Below are 24,899 nucleotides of genomic sequence, written 5' to 3' on the forward strand. Positions count from 1 at the left end.
CATTTGAGGGTGGAATATGCCAAGTCAAAGTGGTAGAGGAAGTACCACGAAACGTCTGAGAATAATCTGTTATAATCTGATATACCTGCACACCGGCTGAAAGAATATTTAAGATTGATTGATTTAAGATTGACTGTTGATTTTACCGGTACAATTATTCTTAGTATGAATAGAAAGCAAGTTTTTTGTGAGGGCTTAGATGTTTAATTTAATTTAAAACCAAGCCAGCAGAGTAACTACAGAAATTTCAAAGCGTGTATGAATTTAGGAATTTCTTGTGGTAACGCATGTTACGAGGCCAAGTCAGTACTCTGCCATAAAAAGTGCACACGACCCGTTTTTAGCAGTTGTATATCGGTTTCAGTAAAACCGTTATGGTGAAGTTGCAAACTTGTCTAGACATGTCCCTACAGTGTACAAAATAAAAAGTGTTATAATAATACTATTACAAATACAAAAGTCGTATAAAAAATAAAAGCTACACTACACTACATTGTTCAGGCACCTGTCTTGCACTGTATCTTTGCAACGAAGTCTGTTTTACAGGGGGACACACTTTCTCCACTGATTGATGCTCATTTTCACGCTACAGTATTTAAAATTGCAGGTTTGTTCGGGTTGTATAAATTGCCATTTCAGAAATAAAGATAGTGCTAGTCAAAATGAAGAATGGGAAGGCTGGATAAATTTCAAATAGTTTCAAAAGAATTTGCAACTTAATGCTTTCAAGAACACGTATACGTCTGGGAGAAGGCTTGCTTGTCTGCATTATCTTTAATGCAGACAAGGAAACAGCATATTTTTCTAATTTTATGCTATCGTGGCCAGGAAATAGTTCCAATTTGAATCAAACTGAAAACTTTTGGAGTGTTGTGGAAAAGAAACTCACTGCTAAAAAGCATCAAGCAAGACACTCTATTCCACAGAGGTGCAAGTCGGTATTTAAACCTCGTGGTGGCTCTATTCCAAACAAGTGCAAGGTGCTAATTGAAGCTACTATCTGTTATATAAGACCTAATAGTATCACAACCGTATTTGTTTTGTTGTTGGTATATATTTTCCATCTTCTTATATAATGCGAATTTCAGACATATTCATAATGAAAAGGCGTATTTCTATAATTATTTTCAAATAAATATCTCTACATAGTCTACTTAATAATTTTATAGAAGTGTTTAAAACAGTCTTCTCAGGGCCACCCCGAGAACAAACTCATCTGCCTATGTGTAATATGGTCATAAATTATGTGTTCTCTGGTCGATTTGTCTCTTTTGCTCAACGAAAAAAAACGAGTTTCCAGGAAGGGACCTTGCTACCCACGCCTGAGACCAACTAACTCAACTATGGAGTGGAAAAAGCCCATAAAAGTTCCTCTTGTCATTGATGGGATCCGAACCCGGGTGGAAAAGGCCCGGTTGAATTACTATGTTTGTTCCTGGAGAAAATTCAGTGATGTAATTTATGTGGCCGTCACTGTATATGCGACAATATATGCAAAAATATCTAAGGAAGTCACGTGGTGTGTAACCTTTGCAGGAACATACTACGTAATTGTTTGACCCAACTAGTGTCCAAAGAGTTCACCGTCTTTGGGGAACAGACATGATTTTACGGACTTCCAAAGAGGAACAATGGTGCATGCTGCGTGCCTAGAGTTACTGTAAAAGAGAAAATGGTTGCACTTGGGAGTGTTCAAGGACTAATATCATTAAAATCTTTAACGAATGGAAAAAAACTTCCGAAACACCGCCGTAAACGGACTTTTTTGAACAGAAAAAAAATGGTGCTAGGAATGCAACGGATGGATGCAAAGGAACTAAGGGTAGGCCATGTGGTTCCGATTTACGCTTTTCAGCACTGATGAAAGCGTGTATATCACTGCGGATCAGGTGTGCCCGGCAATGTTGTATACGTTTACCGCTGTGGAGGGGGGGATGCTTTCTAGGTTACAATGCAGACACTTGAGAAACGAGGGGAAGACCTCAATCATTCCCCGGTCCAGCTGAAACCTCGGATTTCATTTCCACTGAGTATTTGTGGGATGGACTGGAAAGAAGTATTCGTCAGCACAGTTTGTGTTCCTACATCACTTGTTTGCACGATTAGTTCAATGTTCCCTGTGTCACTTTTTAATACCTTGTTGACTTTACTCACATCGTGTGGTTGTAGTGTTTCTGACTAACGGTGGTCAAACCCGCTATTAGTTCGTGATCTTAATAAAGTGGACAGGGAGCGTACGAAGTCATCTTACATAATTTTATCCTTCAGACCAAACTTAATTTAAATTCTAAGAGTGTTCTGATCGTCAGTAGGACTGCTAACGTCACATATTATCGTGATCTCGACGTACTTTTTGTTGAGAAACTTAGGTTTTATCATCATGCAAAATCCGCACTCCAAATTATGTAAGCAAAAATGAGTTGCAAAGAAACATCCCCTTCATAATAGTGAAGTTTAACTACTAATAGATATGTGCGCGGATTCATTCACCCTGTGGAACTTTACGGCCAGAGATGTGCGATGTGATAACATCAGCGAAAACGCTGCGCCAAAGGAACCAAGGCTGTGAGGTTAGAATTGGTGTCTGTAAACTGCGTGTATTCCATGAGCGATTTGGATGTTTACACGATGAAAACTCGAGTCTCTAGAAGAAAAAAAGCATGTAACCCTCACCTGAGGACAATTATCTCGGCCACAAGGGAAAAGCGTCCATAGAAGCACTTCCAGTCGAGAACTCAAACCCTTTTTAAAAACAGCACAACCAACACAGTGAGAAAAAAATAGTTTTTTGGGCTGGTCTTCCATCAATTCACTATCAGGCCTTCGCCAAGTTTTCTATTCTCAATGAAACCATTACGACGCATATAAACCATCCAGCAAAAGACAGTCCTGCTTTACACAAATCTCATAGGATCTTGGTGAAAGTGATTTCGTTATTCTGCGTACTACCTTTTGGCCACCAAATTATCCGCCACCAGTTATATTAACTTCATGAAGAGATCCGTGCCGATGGATCTCTTTGTCGCTTTGATATTAAACTTTTTATTTTCTGCGTTTCCTAGAAGAACGTTATTTTGCTTCGTCTCACCGCCGTGATGTATTTCCAGCTGTTGGGTGATGTCGTCCACAAAGAGCAACGTAATGACTTGCTCAGTGAAAACGGAACTAGCAGTTAGACATGGACGAAAAACGGACCGTTTACTCAGTCTCCTATTGGACACAGATGAAAAAGATATGGAGATCAGACAGCAGATACGGTTTCTGGTTTCGTGCCGGTAAAATCACGCCCGTGCCGAATGGTCCGAGACCGAAAGATACGGTAATGTTGCAACGGTAAAGGGAGACATCGTAGCAACAAAACAAAGACCGGCGAGAACAGCGATACGAGAACAAAGAAAGTAGCTGGCGGACACACAAAGGGAATACCACAACCTTCAGAACACGTTTGAGAGCCAAGTGACAGGTGTATTTGGCGGAGTCACGAGGGTTCATAAGCACTACTTAAAAGAATAGAGCAAAGCAAGTACAAAAAGAAAATCTCAAAAAAAAAAAGAGATAATAATAATAATAGCGCAGGCCATTCGGACACAGACGAAACCAGGGATTCTGGAGCGAGGCTTTCTCATAGGTTCTATCGCATTGAGGATTAATAAGCGAAGCGCACTTCACCTCTCACTTGGGAAATGAACTGCAGCACAGGCCATTAGCCTTGAGACAGATTCTTTTTATGGATGCAGATGCATTGTCTAATCGCTGACTTCTTTTGGAGGGTGGGCTGCCGCTTACTTTTATCTCCCTGCGTAGAAGCATCTGTAGATACACTAATTTTTATGCAGCTTTTTATCCAAAATCTTTTTATTAACGTAGAATAATACTGAATGTTTCTAATACATTCGATTAACACTTCTCCATATCTCTCTCTCTCTCTCCTCATCCCTCCGTTCATCTTCCAACATCGTTATCAATTCATCTATCATAGTTTTTCACGATCTTTCTCTGGGTCTCTTCCCCCCCCAGCATTTTCCTCCGTCACATGCTTCATCAACAACCTCGTAACACATATCTAATCCAATTTCTCTTCCCCTTCTAATTATTTCAGTCAAACATCTCTTCTCAAACCTCATTTCTCACTTCATCAACCCATCTTATCTTTTCCATCCTTTTCCATACCCATATCTCATAACTTTTCAATATTTTGATATCTTCCTTTCTCAATGTCCACGTCTCTTCTCCATAAAGTATACCATACTCCATACCAAACGTTGTATCAATGTTTTCCTTCAACTAGTTTCTAATTTCACACATAATATTCTCCTTCGCTTCTCAGACGTTTTTTTATCCACTGCTGTTCTTATTTCTCTGCTGCTTTTTACTGATTTCACCATTATACTTATCAAATATCTATTCTCGTTCACTTGTTCTGTTCTTAGTAAAAATAATAATAATAGTAAAAAATACAATGCATTATCTAAATCTTAGAGAGGATGGTAAATCGATATTAGAGGGTTCCTGTCTAATCGAAACAGAATGACCAGTTCATTTCTGCTTATTCATAACCATCATTCAAATTATTTCATTACAGTCACCCAGAATCCCCTCTATATATACCCATATATGTATTGTGTCTGCAAATTTCGTGTGTTCTCTGGTAGATTTTCCTGTTTTGCTGGATGAAAAAACCCCCAGTTTTGGGGGAAAACCTTGCTAGCTACGCCTGAGACCGACTAACTCAGCCATGGAGTGGAAAAAGCCCATAAAAGTTCCTCGCGTCATCGACGGGATTCGAACCCGGGTCTTTTCCACCCAGTGTGGGGAGAACGGTGACGATACCATTGTGCTATCCTCGCAGACTAATAAACATTATTCAGTACTTTGTTAATTTTTGAGTTTATCTAATTATTTTTACGAACCTTTCAAAATGAATTCCAAGAAGAATTGCTTCTGTTATCACCACTAAAAAAAAAAAAAAAATCAAATTACTATATTAGGGTTACCCGTAAATGATTACATTAACCCGTATTCGTGTCTGTAAATTGCGTTTGTTCTCTGGTCGATTTTCCTGTTTTGCTGGACGAAAAAACCCCAGTTTCTGAGGGAAAAAACCTTGTTATCTACGCCTGAGACCGACTAACTCAGCCATGGAGTGAAAAAAGCCCACTAAAGTTCCTCGCGTCATCGACGGGATTCGAACCCGGGCCTTTTCCACCCGGTGTGGGGAGGACAGTGACGATACCACTGTGCTACCCACGCAGACTTTATCACCACTAAAGAAAGACTAATTCATTATTTCGGAGGAAGGTCATGAAGGTGTAGCTGACTTCCCTAAACAAATTCTGTCCTAATTCATTTCTACCGCAGCTTTACATTCTGACCTGGGACTTGATGAGAAAACATAATTGGGAAAAACTCACAAAAAGGAACACGCAAGCAATCCAGGCTTACCAAGAGAATTTTCATTAATATCAATCAGCGCGAAACTTTAAAATGGTATAAAACCTCGGGGAGTTTAATCTGGAGTGGACTTTCAGAGCAAATTGGAGAACCCATCAAGAACTCTTTACACCAACAACAAAAATAGCTATAAGACGAATATAATTGCTAATATGGGGTCTACACAGAAATCGAACAAAAGGAACTCGAATTATTTCTCGTCGATCCAGAAGTTATTTTTGAAAAGGAAACTATACGACATCAACGTGCTCGATGGATTGTAGAACTCGATGGAGTGTTTGTATAAGGATAATAAATCGCTGTCTGAAACAAAATTACTTCAAAATCATTCACTCATTCCAACAAGCACAAGATTCTTGGAATTTGTGAATTAATATGAGGAGCAAACTAAAATCAAAATGACAAAAGCGTGTCATGACCTTTGCAATAATCGGATATGATAACTCCTTCACGATCTTTTAGTTAAATAAAAGAAAAGACGAAAGTATTACCGTCAAAAATATTTAAAACCACATCATAAAGAATTTCTTGGTCGTTATCCAATCAGACCTCTTTCTGATTGGATAAAGACCAAGAAATTCCTTTCATTCCTAACTTGCAAATTAAGAAAATTGAAAGACAAAGAGTCAAAGGTGTGGAACTGAACTTCCCAGCATTTTTTTGTGCGCTAAATCGGCACTGATTGCTCGGTGCTACACCAATGGCACATCTCCGCCCACTGATGAGGAGCAACAACCTTCGAAAACGTCATCTGGGCGGCAGTAAGATTTTATAAATAAAAAATATCATTATACACAAGTTTTTGGGAAGTTTGTTTAATAGTGGAGCACTGGAGAAATTCGTAGCGATACAAGAAATCGATGAAACAGAAAAACCAAAGTTTGAACACAAAAAAGACACTGGATAAACAAATTTGCACTGTTCTAGTGCAAATTTGTTTATCCAGCTGACATACGAGTACATGTATAAAGAAGGGTGAACTGTGTATCGTGATTTTTCATGGTTTATGACTTGTAAGCCCGAGGCTGATACTTCCTGAACTACTACATTAGTGTGATTAGTATAACTAGAACCTGCTGCTTCAACAAGATCTGAATATGATGGACGGACGTGATATAATATATCATATCATCAGTATCATTAATAAATATAGAAAACAATACTCATTGATAACTGTAATTTCCGAACTTATCAATGCTGTACCACAGCTGTCATTCAGACTTTGCCTGATAACTCTACTCAAGAATCACTTCGCTCTATTTATGATCTTATCATAATTCAACCCCTTTAATGAGGCTGAAATCTCGTGCGAAGAAAAAAGAAAACTTTCAAGGGAGTAAACAACATATTTTTTGTATCGTGTACACTAAAAGCCACAAACAACTGTTTGGTGTTACAACCAACAAACTATCAACTGCAACTACGAAAACCCAGTTACACTGTCTTTCTATTTATGTATCCAAAACGTGACATTGTATTAACTCTAGATATGGGAGGTATTTTCGGATAAGATCTACTCCACACGAAGGCTCCCTTAAACACCCGAAGCAAACAATAATTCGCATTATTATCTGCGTCAAAGACGATCGATTTAAGACAACAAAGTGTGGGTCGCGGTTCGTTACCTCTTCTTGTAACTATTGTTTTATCGACTGCGTGCAGGCTGTTTTGATCGATGCGACAAACAAGCCCCAGCGTTCGTACGTCAACCGCAATTGATCTGCATAAGTTAAGCGTGCAAAAAGGTTATCGCTGATTTTGTTATGTAACAATACACTTCCCACGCACGTGCCATGGTCACTCGAGAACCTGTTTTGTTCGGTGACAGCCCTGTGTTTGACCAAACCCACCTTAGTAGACATAAACAGGTATCATTAAGGCCAAAAAACATCGCGAACTCCCATCCTTGTAAGGGTACTCTTCCTGCTCCAGAAACACACACACACGGCATAGTAATTAGAATCTTCAAATACCCACTGATACTCAGGTTATTAGATACTTTGTCTGTTTATGGAATAAAAGTCTCCGATGCACAATGGTTAGCAGTGTAAAATATTCCTTCAGGCAAGCATTAATCCTTGCATTTGGGCTTTTAAATTTGAGCGAAATAGTCAAATGGCATTCTAAGTACTTAGAATTATGAAATGAAGGTTTAATGATGTTCATAAAGATCATTAATCAGCTTAAAAGATATCATCTGGTATGAAATTAGCGCTATTAGAGGTGTGTTTGAATTGCGGTGATCAGTGCTCACATCGAGTTGTTGCTACGCAACACACCCTCGTGGGTAGCACAGTTGGTAGAATTGCCGTCCTCCCCACACCGGGTGAAAAAGACCTCAGACCTGTCGATGAGGAATTTTTATGGTCCTTTTTCATAAGATGGCCGAGTTAGTCGGTCTCAGGTGAGAGTAGCATGGTTTTTTCTCCCTGAAACTTGGGTTTTCGTCCAGCAAACAGAAAATTGACCTCAGAACACACACAGTTTACAGACAATATATACACAGAGCGATATGGCCTTAGTCGCTGACGCTTCTAAAAACAACAGCAACTACTCGACAGATAAAACTTATTTGTATATCGATGGAGATATCGATATATGTTGTTATTCGTATAACTAATCGATATCATTATATCGTTATTAATAAATTGCAATTCTTGATTGTATTAAATTTTATTTGGCGTATTATACGCTAAAAAAACAAGGACTTAGTTAACTGTCTTCCGTGAGGGTACAGTGGTTTTAAAATTAGTATTAGTATTAGCAATGGCCACATGGTGCAAGGAAACCTGCGACTTATGCTACACTAGCCAAAAAATAATACTAATCTTAATAAATAAATAAGTAAAATAAAATAAATAAATAAAATAAAATAGTAATAATAATAATAATAAGAAAATTTTTAAAAAATAATAACTAATTAAAATAAGAGAAAAGGAAATCGACAACTCATGCGTTTCTCACCTCCCGTAGGTAATTATCCAGCTAAACTTTGAATTTCCCCAAACGTCAGCCTCTACCACCCATGTAGATAACTTATTCCAGTAATTTATAACTCGCTGGCTAAAATAAAACTTCCTGCAGTCCAATCTAAACATTTCCCCCCTGTACCTTGAATTTATGGCCCCTAGTTCTAGAATCATTTATAACCGTGAATATTTCATCCCCATTCATTTTACTTTTGCCTCTCAGAGCCTTGAACGCTTCAGTCAAATCTCCTCTAAGGTGCCTAGTTTCCAAGCTCTGCAACCCACATATTCGAAGTCTTTCCTCATATGGAATTCCTTTTGCTGATCTCACCAGGCAAGTTAACCGTCTTTGGACCCTTTCAAGAAGTACAATGTCTTTCTTTAAGTCTCCATACTTGCGGTCTCCATACTTGAACACAATATTTCAAGTGTGGTCTAACAATACTCTTATATAATGGGATTATGACATCCTTATCTCTACTAGCAATAGTTCGATAACTCATCGATAGGACACCATGGGCCTTCCTTGTAACCTGTCTACAATGCTCGGAAAACTTCATATCTGACCGTATCGTAATACACAAGTCCCTTTCCTCCACTACCGGCTTTAGTTCAACTCCACCAAGTGTATAAGTTATTTTGGGGTTACTGTTCCCCAGGTGCAACACCTTACACTTTGCTGGATTAAAGCAACTGCCATTTATCTGACCATCCCTGAAGTCTATCTAGGAAGCTCTGCTTGGCGGTGATCATTAACTACTCTACCAATCTTTATATCATCTACAAATTTAGACATCACGCCCTCTATCCGTTTATCGATGTCATTTATGAAAATCGAAAACAACAGTAGTCCTAATACTGATCCTTGGGGAACCCCACTTCTTATATAAACCGAATCTGAGGAATGCCATTTACCACCCTCTGCCTCTTGAGGCTAATTATGAGAGCAGTCCAGTGGTGCTCTCATAACTGCAGCCATTATCAACCCACTGCAGGATGGAAGCCTCCTCAACAATTCATACTGAGGGAAATGGACCATAATCTGCCACGCTGGTCCAGTGCGGTTTGGCAGATCGACCGTATTTAGCAGTCAGGGGCTTGAACCCCGGTCTACTCAAAGAGCGTGTACTATTGCACTCCCGCTCCTGACCACTTGGCTTCGGAGGCCTTGTGATTATAGGATATATGCTATCAACCCCAGGAACCTTACTGGCTTGTAGGCTCGTGTAACAAAACTGGTCTGTTTTTCTACTGGTAATTCGACTGGAGAGGTCTGGGTTCGAATCCCGTCCCAGATTGGAGGATTCCTTAAAGCCTCTTCATTTGGGACTTAATTGACCTCGAAGTAGAAGAAGCGGTGGGAGATTCTTTAGAAGTTATTCCGTTTTTCAATGCCCTATACAACGGGATAATTGCCTACTTACCCTTATTGGAAAAATTCCTGTAAATCATTGATAAAACCTTATGGGCTGTCCAGGCCGTCTGTTTAAACTGCTCAGAGAACTTCATATCTGACTGAACAATTACCCCCAGATCATTTTATTTTAGCACTACCCTGCCTGTGATACCACACAATTAGCACATTGATCTGGGATTGCTGCTACCCATATGTAGCACCTTGCCTTTGTCAATGTTAAACTTCAACTGCCGCGTCTCAGCCCATCTGGGTAGTCCGTACGCCGAAAATTCCCAAGGAGAAGAACAAATCACCGGTAGCAGGATTTGAAGAAGGCACGAGAATAAAAGATCCCCCAATAATTGTCGCACATTCACGCGGGCGCAACTGTTTCTTGGATGTCAAGAGCTAGTTGACTGTTTTTTTTTCACATGGGATCGTTCATAAAAAAAAAATTGTTCCACTAAGCAGAACTGTCAATCAGAATTACCATAAAGTTTTACAAGGCAGGTATTGGAAGATGCATGCTACAAATATGGCTGAAAAACGGCGTGCTGGAGATTTGTTATTGCTCACGCACTCTGAAGGTGTAACAGTTTCTGAAAAATAATGACATTGCGGGTATTATAGTGACTATAATCACCATTCTCCCAAATCGAGTGGAAAGAACTAAATTTTCATCCCGTCAATGACGCGAGGAATTTTTAGAGGAATTTTTCACAATGTGGCTCAGTTAGTTGGTCAGACGAGGGTTGTGTGGTTTTCCTTTTGGAAACTTCAATTTTTCATAACTTTGAATACAGAGGGGATTTTGGTTCTCACCCTCTGTATTCGCCAGATGTATCTGTGATAAACTAAACTTTTGCACTCAAGGGGCGAAGATTTCATGATATTTCAGAGGTCCAAAAAACAATTGAACCTACTGAAGAAGATTACTAAACAGTAGTTCTGGTAATGCTTTCAACAGTGGAAAAATCGTCATTCACTGCATCAAATCGCGAGGATCAACTTTGTGGGGGGGGGAGAAGCATAAATTGTTATCGTATTATACCATCCAAATCATTTTGTGTATTTAATTTTGATTTATTGTAGTATGTGAGTGTTTTACTTCGCTGTTTATAATAACCCCATTTACTTCGCTGCTTATGATAACTCCTGTACCCCATTTCCATTTGGGCTCCAAATGGAGTAAAAGCTCCAAGTCAAATGTTCATGGTACCAGTTTCGACGAGCTCTGCCATGGTTTGGAATTAATGGGATACAAACCGCTAACTTCCTTGCGTGGAGTCCACTTAATTGAGCCTTCTTAATACTGTACAGTTCGGTTGGAAATTTTTTGACCTGTGATCGCAGCAACCTGAAGAGACAGTTGATGACAGGACATCGTAGGACTCCTTCTTTCTGCTAGAGCCAGATAGCTGTCTGTTTTTGTTGACGTAGCCTCGAGCGACCTTGTCCAGCTCTTCTTGTAACGGTTCCTGTCTCCTGAAACTGCTTCCATGACTAACTATTACGTTAGGGTCAGCTGGAAAGTAACTTTCAATTACCGGTGTATTGTGTGCTTAAATTGCGTTTGTTTTCTGGTCGATTTGCTTGCTTTGCTGGACGAAAAACTCCAGTTTTTCGAGGGAACATCCCCTATCTCTACCTGAGACCGACTAACTCAGCGACAGAGGGAAAAAAATCCCATAAAAGTTCCTTGTGTCATCGACGAGATTCGAATCAGGGGCCCCTTCTACCCGGTGTGGTTAGGAAGGTGACAATACCACTGTGCTACCGCTCAGGAACTGCTTCCATAGTGTCGAGACGACACTGCGTGACCCATTAAGCCACTGTGCCACCTTCGCCTGCGACTGCCCGTCTTCAAGTCGTTCAACGGCCGGCCATCTCAAAGAATTATCTAATCGACGATAACTTTGCCATCCTGAGTACTGGAGATGTGGCTATCCCACTGAGAAAGACAAAAAACGGAATGGAGTGACGTGGTCGCAACCCGTGTTTTTATAGGCATGAATAATTTGCATAATGTGCGGCTCTGCAAGGATACTCGGAATTTGCATGCCAGGATGCCCATTATATCAAATATTCGCCTTCGGCGAAACTGTTCACAATAAAATATTCATGAAAAACATTTTGTTCTGTTAATTTTGTCGAGCTGTGTATTAGGTCTTTGTAAATAATGTCATGTGATATTTTGCCACCTTTATAGACAGTCTGATGTTTTCACCCATATTTGACAAATATCCAGAGCATCTTTTGGAGTTCTAAAGAATGAATCGTTGTATTCACCATTCTGCAAATCTTAATAAACATCTGCGTAGGCCAAGAATTTGTTGTTTGTTTATTAAGTGGGCCGGGTCATTTATGTAAACATTAAATAATAAAGGTCCTAAGGCTGATCCCTGAGGAACGCCTGTGTTCAAGATGAAAGACAAAGATAAAGTATCGTTGGTTATATCTTTTTAATTACGACAGTGAAGATAACTTTTTTATCCAGGAAAGTATGCCATGTCTTCTATATCATGTCCTACTTAGTCTACTAAAAGTTCAAGCCAAATTATTGGGTGTTCCATGGTATGGTGGAGTGTTGTGTAATATATCTGGGGTAGTGTAACATACCCAATGTCTGTTTGATACTGACCTTCAAATTAGCTTACTCTACATAACGTTACGGTAAACAATCTCCATTAAATACCCCAAAAAAAGCGTTCTTTCTTGGCGCAGTCCATGTACTACGTGTCCCCTCCATCGACAAAAAAATATGAGTCTGAATCCTGTCGCAAATAAGAAAAAAGAACTTTTTAAAGCGTGTTGAACTAATCGGTATTGCAGATAGAGAGAAAGAAATCGGTTTTTTTTTACAAAAATCCCCATTTCGTCCTGAAAAGCTAAACAGACTGACTTTACACATACACTTTAGGACCATTACGTGCATCTCTTCGACAAGTTTACTGTATAAGTAACCAGGCAGTAAAATCAAAACCCCCCGTCAAAATAGAAAAATCACTCACGCTATGATGAAAATAATTTCATTGCTAAATGCTTTGAACTGTTAACCTTTTGAAGTATGTTTATTTAAATAAAAATGAAAAAAAATATATATGAGAAATGTGGACAGGCAACTGGAAGAGTTTTGCCTCAATTTCGCTTGGATGTGCTTTGATATTAAATTTCCATTTGATATCGATTTAAAAGTGGGGCCTGCTTAACTTTGGTGGTTGGACTATTTAGTCTAGCACAGTGCTGTTCAACCTTTTCTGGCGCTGTCTACCTTTTCTAAACAACTGAGAATTTTCTCGAATAATTCTCTCTAGTGGCTACAGAAACTATTTGTGATTCTGCTGTAATAAAATGGATTGAGAGAAGAGCGTAACTTAAATGTCGTTTATAGGTCCAAAATAGTATTTATTTTAAACTTCTGTCCTCCAACTTGGGTCCTCGTGGTTAGCACAGTTAGTAGAATTGCCCTCTTCAACCCACACCTGAATTCAAATCCCTTCGATGATATGAGAAATGTTTGTGGACCTTTTTTCACAACGTGGCTGAGTTAGTCGATCTCAGGCGAGGGTGGGATGGTTTGTTTCGCTTGGAAATGCGGATTTTATTACGATTCGCAAACCCATTTTGTCAATAATGATAATGATTTTTGACAAAATGGGTGTGCGATTTGATTATTATAAGATACAGCCAGGAATAAGCTTTCTTAGTTTAATTTAACTGCAGACAAAATCCAAACTACGTCTTTTAGATCTTTTAAGTTTCACGGGAATTCATCATTTAACATCAGTTTTCAGCACAAGAAGCTTCTCAACAGAGTAGCATGAATTTATGCTTGGGAGTGTAAGCAGACAAATAGCAATCCGCTGACGTTTAAAAGCTGTATTTTAAAAAAAAAAAAAAGAGGGAAGGGGATATAAAACAGAAAGATACCCTCCACATAATCATAGAACGGGTGGAATATTAAGTGTGCTAATAGTATTATTAGGCGCATTAATATTTCATAAGAAAGACGGCTCGCTTTATTTTGGTTGTTGTCTGACAAACCACCCAGCCTGTGTTTATAGTGATAATAAAGTTTGGCATTATGATGAATAGAGGCACACGACTCTCAATATGTCAGTGTCTGCTTCTTAATTAGCAATTCTAGCCTCCAGCGATAGGTTCTTCCTTCCCCCTTTCCTTCGTTTCTTATCTTAAAGTCTACTTTAAATCGGAGTTGTCACGGGTTACATAAACTCGGTGATTGGTGACTATGTTTTGCTCGTTCGCCTACTTTTTCTCACTTGTCACTTCGATAATGATACAAATCTTGTTTATTTACTTTTATTTCCACATACGAATCGTATGAAAGATATACAGAAATTAAGCATGAACCCTTTTGGCGCCTAAAGTTCTTAAATATAATAGTTCACTTCTAAAAATGGCTTCGATATTTTTAATACAATTTTTTTAAATGTGATATTATTGTACGAACTACCAGCGCCTCATTAAATCGAAAAGGTATCTTAGATAAGACTAATGACAGATGATTATATCAATGTTAACTGCTACGTTATAATTATTGGGTTAGTTTATTTAACTGGAAATGGGGAGCGTTGTCAAACGTATTTTAAGATATCAAAAAGGAATTTTGGTGGTGATCACACATACATTTTCTGACCAATGTTGTAAGTTGCATTGCCCTCTAAAGTACAAGCACTGGCCAAAAAAAAATACAAACCTTTATTCAGTATCGAATCAGGCTACCTTTGTTTCGAATAACTTTTAGTGATGTGGCGTGGCATAGATTCTATAAGGTGTTTTAGTTCGTTTTCGTCTAATTGTAACCATTTCCCAGCAAAATATCGTGCAGCTGAGACAAAGTTGAAGGCAGAGGATGTTGCCGAATAGCTCTCTGCAGCATATCCCTCACATTCTCAATAGGATTGAAGTCAGGTGAATTTAGGGGCCAGGGAAGATGGTGAAAATCCTTTTCACGTTCTCCGAACTCTTCTTGCACAATTTGCTGTTGCACTGTCATCCATAAAGTGGCCATCACTTTTGGAATAAAAGCGTAACGTTGCAGAGTGCAGGAGATCTGATAAAATTCAGGTACTCCCTTCCATCGGTATCAACGGACCCAGTTCGTGCTAACAAAACATTCCCCATACCGTGATACCACCGCAGATGCAAGCGGATCTTTTCTTCCCTTCACAGTGAAAATGTTTTTCGGCGTTATTGGCAGGGAATTGAAGAATTGAAAATTGAGTGGCAATAGCCGATTTCTTCAATTCCCTGCGTGGTACGAGTTGAAATAGTTCTGGCAGTTCCGGGCTTGGTTGAATTCAGCTGTTATTTGTTGCATACTGGATATCCTATTTTTCCGTGCAGTTCACCTTAAAGTACGACGGCTTCGCTCTTGAAGTAATGTTTTCTGCCACACTTTGAAATGTGGAAGAACCGCTTGCTTTCCAGCCATTAAAAACCTTTGAGACGGATGCTTTTGAGAAACTAGTTATGTTTTTCGTTTCTTGAAACGTGGCTCCTGCTAAATGAGCACCCACGATAAAACTTTTTTTTAAAATTTGATAGATCACACGTGTTTTCCCCATCCTGGATTCAGATTATTGCAGTCGAACAGCCTGTACAGTCTTTATACTGAACGGGGCAACACGTCATCACTCACGTCACAGTTTTATTTGCATCTATTTGCATTTTTTTTTGTCTGTGACACTTAATACAAAGGTTCATATTTTGTTGACTAGCGCGTGTATTTGAGAATCAGCCATTTCGATATACGTGCGGCTCATGTCCTCTGTAAATGAAATAAAACCTCACAATATATGGAAATGAGGCTCTCAGTAGGCTCATAACTTCGCTGTGAGTACATATACAGTACAGCGTATATTTTATTTATCAATTTAAATTTATTTATTTATTCACAAAACAAATAAATTCCATCGATATTGAGGCAGTTTTTGGTAATGTTAATACTACTGGCTTGTGGATCTGCTTGAGAATCGCTTCTCCCTTCATGATGACCTTCTGTGGTTTTTGAATGTGCTCCTCCCTGAGAGGACTATTTCCTCAAGTTTGGCGACCAGACAATAACCAGAACAATTATTCCGGTATTCCACAAGGTGGGGTCCTTTCTGGTCTGTTATTCACGACTATAATCGTCCCATTTATCAGCGGGTAGCGTGACATGATATCATACTCCGATAATCTCAAGGTGCTCACCCGCATCGAGTGTAATTCTTTTGTCGCAACTTCCAACATGATTAACAGTAGCTAGCTGACCTTGAAAACATCTGTCTTCATTTGGCTTCTCCGTAAATCCAGAGAAGTCGACACAGGTTTTCTATTTCCTGAAACTAGATCCAACTAATTTTCTAATCATTACTGGGGATAAAACCATTCCAAACGGGATTTCTCACACAGACGTTGGAGTTATTTTTGACAGCAAGTTCTCCTTCAGAAACTACATAGATACTCTGCAGTTACGGTTTTTTAAGCTTCGCTGGATCTCAAAAACACAACTTCTTCACCTTAGAGATATCTCCGTCGCACGGTTATCTCTAGCAATCCTCTACGGGAGCGAAATCTGGGCCTCCGTGGCATCCCCGAACGTTAAGAAAAATCCACTCAGAATTCTGGCTACTTAAATGGGCATTGACCAAATTTTTTCTCCTTCCCCAACAACGCAGCACGCTTATGACTCAGCAGCTTCACAATGAAAATGTTTTTCAGCGTTATCGTCGAGCCAAACGTCTGGGAGCAGCGTTCATGGTGGGTGCCACTACTTGGACTTAGGTCAAATCCTTCACTTATTTGTCACAGCAACGCACTGTGCATAACGCACAGGTTCTTACCTAAACAAGTTCTCTCCATCATTCTGGAACTAGACTACGATCTCAAGCGGCTCGTCATTGATAAAAAGTATCGTGAAACTATTCTTCAGTCTGGTCCTAATTCAATCCAGGAAATCTAGAACTTCGTGCAACTGACTCTTTGAAACGGTTTTGTATTGTGTAATTTCTCACTGTTCTCATTTTTGTATTGTATAATTCTTAACTTTTACTTTATGTTTTGATTATTTTAATCTGTTTTGTTTTTTACTTACAAACCTTACATTGAAAGTTCCCTTTGGTTAATTCTTGGCTTTGTGTTCGCGAAGGACTTGCGCAGTACTATTCATTTTCTCTTGGTACAATAAAGAGGTATTTATTTATTTATTTTAAATATATTATCTTTATGCTTACCAACGCCAAGCTTTATCAATCGAAATTGAATCAAGAATGACGTTTTTTATTTCGATTATCTTCTATTACAATGTCCTAAAAACCATTTTCTTATTGAATACTACTTTTTTTCTTTCTTCAAGTTATCAAAGAACAAAAAATTATCGCATTTAAAAAGCTGCCAATAGACTGGAGCCACGGGGCACGAATGTCGATCAGCGAACAGGTCGTTGTGCTTAAGTTCTTCGCTGTTTGGGAGCCATTTCCAGTCTAATTAGACCGCAAGGTGTTTATTATGACTGAAGGTGGTGGAGACATTCACTGCCATAAATGGCAACTAGAAGCGTGGCTATATTATAGCTTTGAAGCTTCGAGTCAATCAGTTGCACCAACATGGCTATTATCGCTCGATCCAGGGCCCTTACTGGGGTAGTTGAAAAGGTCACTTCGTCTGCTGGATTCGGGTTATTGGATAATTAACAACGTATCAATGTCAGAATAGTTTCGTATGAGCGAAAAAATAACAAAGAAAACGCAATTGAAAGCAAGCTTGAATTTTCTGCTCTACCATTTGCTGTTTACTGTGAGATTTTCTTACGTCAGTTAATTCATGACAATATACGCTTCGTAATCGTGAAGTTATTAGCATATTGATTGACGATGGAACCGAGCAAAAGTTCATTACTTTATGTACGTCATAATAATTGATGCATTACCCCTATCACAGCGTAATGTCTGATGTTTAATAATCGATGGGTGGTTAATGAGGGCTCTGTTTTTATTTAGCATGGCTGCGTAATGCACAAGTCATGTCCAATAAAGCAGCACGAAAGGTGTTAGAATCTATAGGACTTAGTACCGTGCATGGGTTGAAAGCTGAGAAGACAAAAGAAAAATATACTTGTTGGCATTTGCATTTCTGTAAATTGTAATGTAATTTGAAGGAACGTCATATAATCCAGTATACCTCTAGTTTTGTACATTAAGTGTACAATATTTTTGTTTTTATGAAAGAGAAAAAAGTAATTCTTTTTGGAATAAATAATCCAAAAGAAAGTTCACTGTCAGAAATATATGGCTATATACGGGTTTACTGTCCCCCTCTTGAAAGAAGGTTCGCTTCCCAAAAAAAGTTTTGGTCCGAACAGTTGGCTTCTAGCAGAGGTATGGAAGGTGTCTCCAAAAAACGTCTTGATTGGTTGAGGCATTAAAGGGCGGACAGTTCACTGAGCAGTTTATATAAGACATTCGTGTCGTGATATTATCTTCTTTCAGAATAAGTTTTCTGCAGAAAAGAAAGTGCAACACTCCTGTGTAATCACTCCTGTGATATGTAATCCAGTTCCTGGTGCAGGTAAACTTTTAAAGATGTTTTGAATTTTGTAAATGGCATCCTTTTGGTAAGCCAAATAAGAATTGCGAACTGAATAACCCTTCCAGAAAGAAACACGTTGAAGCTATACAGAAAGGTAGGAGAGTATGGTCCTTGTCGTGTGCCGTCTGTTAATGAAGCCTAGCGAAGAGTATGCTGAAGAAATGATGTAGTGATGTCATTCTTAAATATCTTCCAAGTTGGCTCCATGATCATTTATGGTGCAGGATCGGATTAGTTAATAGGAATGTGATTAAAGCTGTAATTGAAACTATATATAAGCCTTTTGGAACTGGTTTTCTGGTTGTTAAAATCACCATTCCAGTGTAGGATATTGTTAACGGCCAAATATGACAGGATCGTCAGACTTGGAGATAGTCCTAAATAGTTTTGTATAGTCATCTGTGTACAGCAACTATCTAAGTTTCAGTGGTGCAGGCGAGATGATGTCGTTTACGAAAAGGGAAAATAATAGGAGTAAGTGTGCCCAATAAACATCGAATATGAGCAGAAAAGTTCGCCTTTTTAATAGCAAAGAATTGAGGTCGATTGAAATAATTCGATTCTTTTCCGAAGAAATATTATGTGACTGGAGAAAAAGTCAACTGAGAGGCTTGTTGAAGAAATGATGTTATTAGCCAGTAAATTGAAAATACTATCAGAATTTTCAGCTGCAAGGCATGGAGAGACAGTTAGGAAAAAGTTAGGACACAGTTAGGAAACAGGATATAACTGCAGCCAGTAGCAAAAAAGTTGAAGTTGAAAGTTGTTGATTGTTCATTAGAACATTAGTAATTTATCCATTAAACATGCCCAATCCGAAGAGAAATCATTTTGCCTTGCCATCCCACAATCCTCAGTACCAACATTAGATTTATACAGGAAACTTCTCGTGCGGGACTGAGTCAAATGCTTTGCTAATGTCCAATTAAATAATGTCAAAATTATTTCTTACATGCGTATCATGGGTGAATTTTTCATAATTACTAATCTGATTTGTTAGACATTATTTTCTCTTTACAAAATCACGTTATTTCCTTCAGAATACTATTTCTCTTGAGATACCCTTGAATTTCTTTTTTAATTCATCATTTATGAAACATCATTAATCATCGATTTTCCCTACCGCTTAAGTTAGACTGTGCGGTCGGCAGTTATTCACCTCGCTCTTAGAACCGCCTTTGTATATTGGTGTTACGTGAGCACTTCTCTAATCCAAAGGAACCTTCTCCGAGTTCAATGATCCCTCAATGGCTCAAGCATTCTCTCGCTGCCTCCCTCAAAATTACTGGGTGTATGCCGTCAACTCCAGGAGTCCTACTCGCCTTATTCTTATTTAAAAAAAAAACCACTTACTCGAAAGTGTTTTTCTAATAAACAATCTTCTGTAATTTCAGTATCATTAATTAGCTACTGCACAGTTTCTCCTGCACTCACGCATTTTCTCCTCTCCGCGAATGAACTTTCGTCTCTAAATATCGATGCGAAGTACCTGTTTAATTCATTTACAACATCAACTGGGATATTTTAAGACTCTCCGTGTCCATTACTAATGATCCAATCTAATTAGTCCTTTGTTTCTTTGTGAAAACAAAGAAGTAAAGTACTCCGTATTCATACATCGCGACGTGCTCCTCTTGCTATATTTCTGAAATTTGGGACTGCCTGGCTACCTCCCAGAGTTTAGTGGTGGGCAACGAGGGAACCCACCAGTGGCCCGCTGCGAAAAGCCAGAGTACAACACAACCAAACCCAACACACACAACACTTTACAAAACAACACACAACTCACACCTCTGGCTTTTACAGAGTACTGTATCACCACACAGAGTAAACGGTGCAGATGTGAGAAATCACTGGAGGCGCCCCCCCCCCACTCAAACACTATGCTACTATGTTCACCTTCTCTGTACCGCCCATCCAGTTAATGGAGGCCATGATGTAGAGACGTAGACTGTCATTGCACTGCCCCTTTCTGAAATTAAATTTATGCCTTTAGCTTTAAGAACTGCGGCTTCTTTCGTCATTGTCCGAACGTATACCCGAGTGATAACTTCCCGCTATTGGTTCCTCTACTGTCAGTCTTATGATTCTATTTGGACAGTGGATGCTGATCAGGTATGGAACATCCTTTTCCCTAGTACTTTTCTCAACATTCTGATGTAACTAGCCATCTAGTTGATTTAAAATTTTTGTTCCTGATAGTGAGTTTCCCTCCCACAATCAATAAGAGAAAAATTTATATCATCTATAAAAAGACATTCACACATGCTCAACCATTCAATTTGCAGACGAGACTCTCACTGTAGTCTTCACAATCTCTATTTTTGCTTCCAACTAATTCATACCACACAGATTCTATGCTGATATCCATAACTTTCAAACCTGGGAATACATTTATCATGATCAGGCTGTTTTTGATAAGAAGCATGATTCCTCCCTCCCTTCTCCACCCTTTCTATTTTGTCTATCTTTGGTAAACACAATTCCATGGCGAAGCTCCTATCTCCTATTTCTGACTTGCACCAAGTTTCAGTTAGTCCTATAATATCAGCACTTGTTATTCTAATCAGGATTTCAAACTTATTTTTTTTTATTGAAACACTCCTGATATTACTATACACACAATTTAGACTAAGTGTTCTTGTAGTGTTTTCTACTTACTACATCATTTGAAGGTATGAAGGTTTGTGGCCCTAGCATTAGCTTCTCCTCGATTTAAACATCTTTGCCCTCAGTACAACCTCCGAGTATCACGAGACAGAGAAGGCTTATTGCTTTAGAGGCCTTACACAACAACTCTTGAGATGTGCACAAGCGCTGTCATCTTACCTATATTTCCTCCCTTCCAACTAGCAGTTCCCCAAATCCTTAAGGCCTCCTCACAATGATTTTAGCAAAAATCCTTGTTCGGCATTTGTTCCAATGTATTCCGTCTCTACAAAATAGGTTCCTTCTACTTACAAGTGAGGGCCTGGCTGATAAAAATCCTCTCCCATGACTAGTGCCTTGCACAGTCCCTTTAACCTTGAGTTAATCCATAAGGCTTTCAGGACAAAATATCTCCTAACGTGCCTGGGCAGCACTATAGATGAAAATACGTTCCGATCTACCCCGAAACATATTTTCAGCAATCCTATATTTATTTAACAAGTTGTCTGTTCGTGTAAAATTAATGTTATTAGTTCTCACGTGAATTAGTCCTCTTTACACTCCCTTAAAAACCAGGAGCTTATAGGTAACAGCATCAATTTTGTGAAGCTTGACTGATTTCAATTGGCTAATTGGTGAATATAAGGTCCAGTAGGTATTCACCTCTTCTTGGGAACGGGCACATTTGTTCAAGCTCGATCATAAGTTGGTTAAGCAATGAAAGCGTCAAATTGATCAGACACATGAATCTTGTTGGTCCTGAGTCAGAACTTGAAATGAATATTCCCCGATAACCTCTCGTGACTCTGTCAAGACAATAAGCAGTCTAAGCAGAGGAACCTCTCACTCTGGTTACAATTAGGAAGCCAGAGGGTTTCGAGATAATTATGGTGACCAAGTCCAATCTGTTAGAAAAAGTGAAAAGCCAAAAGATTCTTTGCAACAATTTTGAAATTTTGATAAATTATAGAAATGGAGAAATTTGGAACAAGGTCTAGTATAATCGATAACTGTCGCCTGACTTAGCCAAGTGGCTAAAGTAGTTCAAGTTCAGTTGATTGCTGTTCAACCCCTATACGCTAACGCTCGCTTATTCTCTACCTTGTAAACAAACACCTCTGACCACCATATTTGACCACTCCAAAGTATAAACAGAAAATTTATTTATTTGATATTTATTGGAGAAATTAACTCTCGAATAGGTATGTTATACGATTACAATGAATGTAGTGTTCGAATATGGAATGTAAATATTCTGAGTATTAAACTGTAAATATATTTCCTATGGCAACAAACTTTTGCAACATGTAGAAAGTATACGGGCATTGTCGTTCATTGAAGGAAGAGGTCCCTTTGGTTAATATTTTTTTCTGAAAGATACGAGGAGTAACTGATTGTTAAATCCTCTGGGTGATATTAGAGATGCTTCCTATTCGATCCAATCTTTTGTCATTATGTGCTTTGGTAATGATGGACCGTTTATTTTCTCTTTTACAACACCACAATGTCTTTTTTTTTATTATTATTTTTCTTCTTTTGAGTTTAAAAGCGTCGATGGTGGTTGTTTAACCTCAAGACCAGCTAAACGGGACTTTATCAATACAACTAAATGTGTCAACGGTAATTTACCTACCCCTTCGCAACTATTCATCTGTCTTTATCGCCTATATCAGGAAACGTGTCTCGGATCGGTTCTGTTGCAAAGTCGACACGCATCTCGCACCGTGACATGCGCCACACTTCTCCCGTTTGCTAGTGTCAACAAACTTGACGCTGCCATTTTAACGTTTCTGGAGGCATTTCTTTCGACTGCCTCTTGGAACGATGGCCAGACATCGCAACTTCCGCTTGTATTTTCCGCATTCACACCCCTGCGTTCAGATATCTATTTAAGCGCAATTTATGTAAGAACACCGATGTAACGGCATTAACAGAACAAACATGGGCGGATTCATTTTGAACTGCACCTAATGCGAAATTAACATTCACAACACACTTCTGTAGAGGAAATTGCAGAAACTGGAAAAAAGAAAATGGAATTTATTAAATGACCTCTTAATTTTTAAGTAATTCACAAGTTCTGATTGTTTTGTTACTACGGGTATTAATGTTCTATCCAAGTTGTCTTCTTAAAATCCAAGTTTTCATTATTCTAAATATTAAGGATGTTAGGAGAGGCGAATGCCAGAAAAGGTTGTTAAAACTCAGGAAATCTTTCTACGAAGCTCGAAGAAGATTTTGTGTAACTTTCACAACAGGTGACAATATCTTACAGCACAGTAAGATTTATCGAAGTGACCAGGTCTGCCTCTCCTTACAAAATTCAGTTCAACCTAGCCATTATAATATATTATTGGTTATTTCATCCCTGAAAAGGGAGGTTGCATTTAATTTGAAATAACCACTACCCAATGCAATGTCTATGTAGCAGGTGTGACTTATTTGACAATTGTTACTATTTACATATATTTTTAAAATTTATAAGAGGGAAGATGAAATACATGAAATACGGACAAAAAAAAAACTGCATCACCTTAAAAAAAGTAATATTTGTAGTGAAACATAAGATATTGTTTGATTACAGTCATTTTGTTTGTCCCAAAGCAAAGATATTGCGTCAGATAACGCTTTTATTGCACCAGACAGTAATTTCAAGATATTGCATCAGCCGTTTCTATAAACACGGCAATGGAAGGGTAAACACGCTCATTAGTATCCTGTTTTGCGGAGGTGTAAGCATGGCTGCATTATGTTCAGTTGACACCAAGAAAAAAAGTGTAGTCTGTTCCAGGAAGGGCTTTCTACGCGTGCTATCGCTGATAAAATAGGCTGACACCAGTCAACAGTATCCCTGGGTGCTCAAATTAAAGCGTGAAACGGGTGATGTCAAGGGAAGACCTGGATCAGGCTGTAAGAGAGTGACTAGGCCTTCCCAAGATCGATATTTGAAACGACTATGCCTTCGTAATCGTCATGTTAGTCTTCTTGATCTAAAACTGGACTTTGAGACGGCCTCTAGTGTTGAAAAAATTGCACGAACTATCCAAAGACGGCTTTCGGAATGTGGTCTGCATGCCTATCGGCCCAAGAAGAAGCCTTTGTAGACCCAACAAATGAGAAAGAACCGACTTGCTTGGGCTAAAACGCATGTTTCATGGACAAAAGAGCAAGAGGACATCGTCATCTTTCTGACGAATTGAAATTCAGCCTGCATGGCTCGGATGGGAAGCGATATGTCAGAATATGAAAATCGGAGGCATACCATCCTGACTACATAACCCCGACTGTAAAGTTCCCCGCTGGTCAGATGGTCTGGGGATGCATAACAAGCAAAGGGGTTGGGCGAATTAAGTTTATTAACGGAACGGTGAATGTAGAAACCTACACTGCTATCTTGGAGGAGTGCCTGAAACCAGTTATTAGGGATCACCGTACAGACGTCCAAAAACTTCATTTTTCAACATGACTCAGCACCTTTCCACACAGCAAAATTGGTAAGTTTTATGCTTTAGATTTAATGATGAGTTTTTCATCTTGTCTCACAAGGCTTAAAACATACTTACACCAATGTTTTCCCTCGTTTTCTCCCTTAAGGTGCAGTCATACCTCAGAAATGCTGGCATTACAGCATTGGACTGGCCCGGCAACGGTGCAGGTTTGAACCCTATTGAAAATTGCTGGTACATATGCCATCTAAAATTGCTCAGAAGAAGCCAACAAGTAAGATTCAAATGCAGGAGAGCATTGCCACGAAATTGGGCAATCGTATATCCAGAAGTTCATTACTTCTATGCCAGATGGTTGCAAGGCTGTAATTGCAGCTCGAGGAAGAACAACAA

General features: G+C 38.9%; 1 protein-coding gene across 1 annotated transcript in view; it reads left to right on the top strand.

The window, feature by feature from the left end:
- Nucleotides 1-3,178: 3,178 nt before the first annotated feature.
- The window catches only part of LOC150080446 (ras-related and estrogen-regulated growth inhibitor-like protein), a 56,797-nt gene continuing 35,076 nt past the window's right edge, over nt 3,179-24,899 (top strand). Inside the window, exons 1-2 of the mRNA XM_090380695.1 lie at nt 3,179-3,319; nt 18,312-18,390. Coding sequence (XP_090236821.1) covers nt 3,179-3,319; nt 18,312-18,390 — 220 coding nt within the window. The remainder of the gene's footprint in view (nt 3,320-18,311; nt 18,391-24,899) is intronic.

This window comes from Mastigoproctus giganteus, chromosome 9 (assembly GCF_048544385.1).
Source record: "Mastigoproctus giganteus isolate SK-2022 chromosome 9, ASM4854438v1, whole genome shotgun sequence".
NCBI lineage: Eukaryota > Metazoa > Arthropoda > Arachnida > Uropygi > Thelyphonidae > Mastigoproctus > Mastigoproctus giganteus.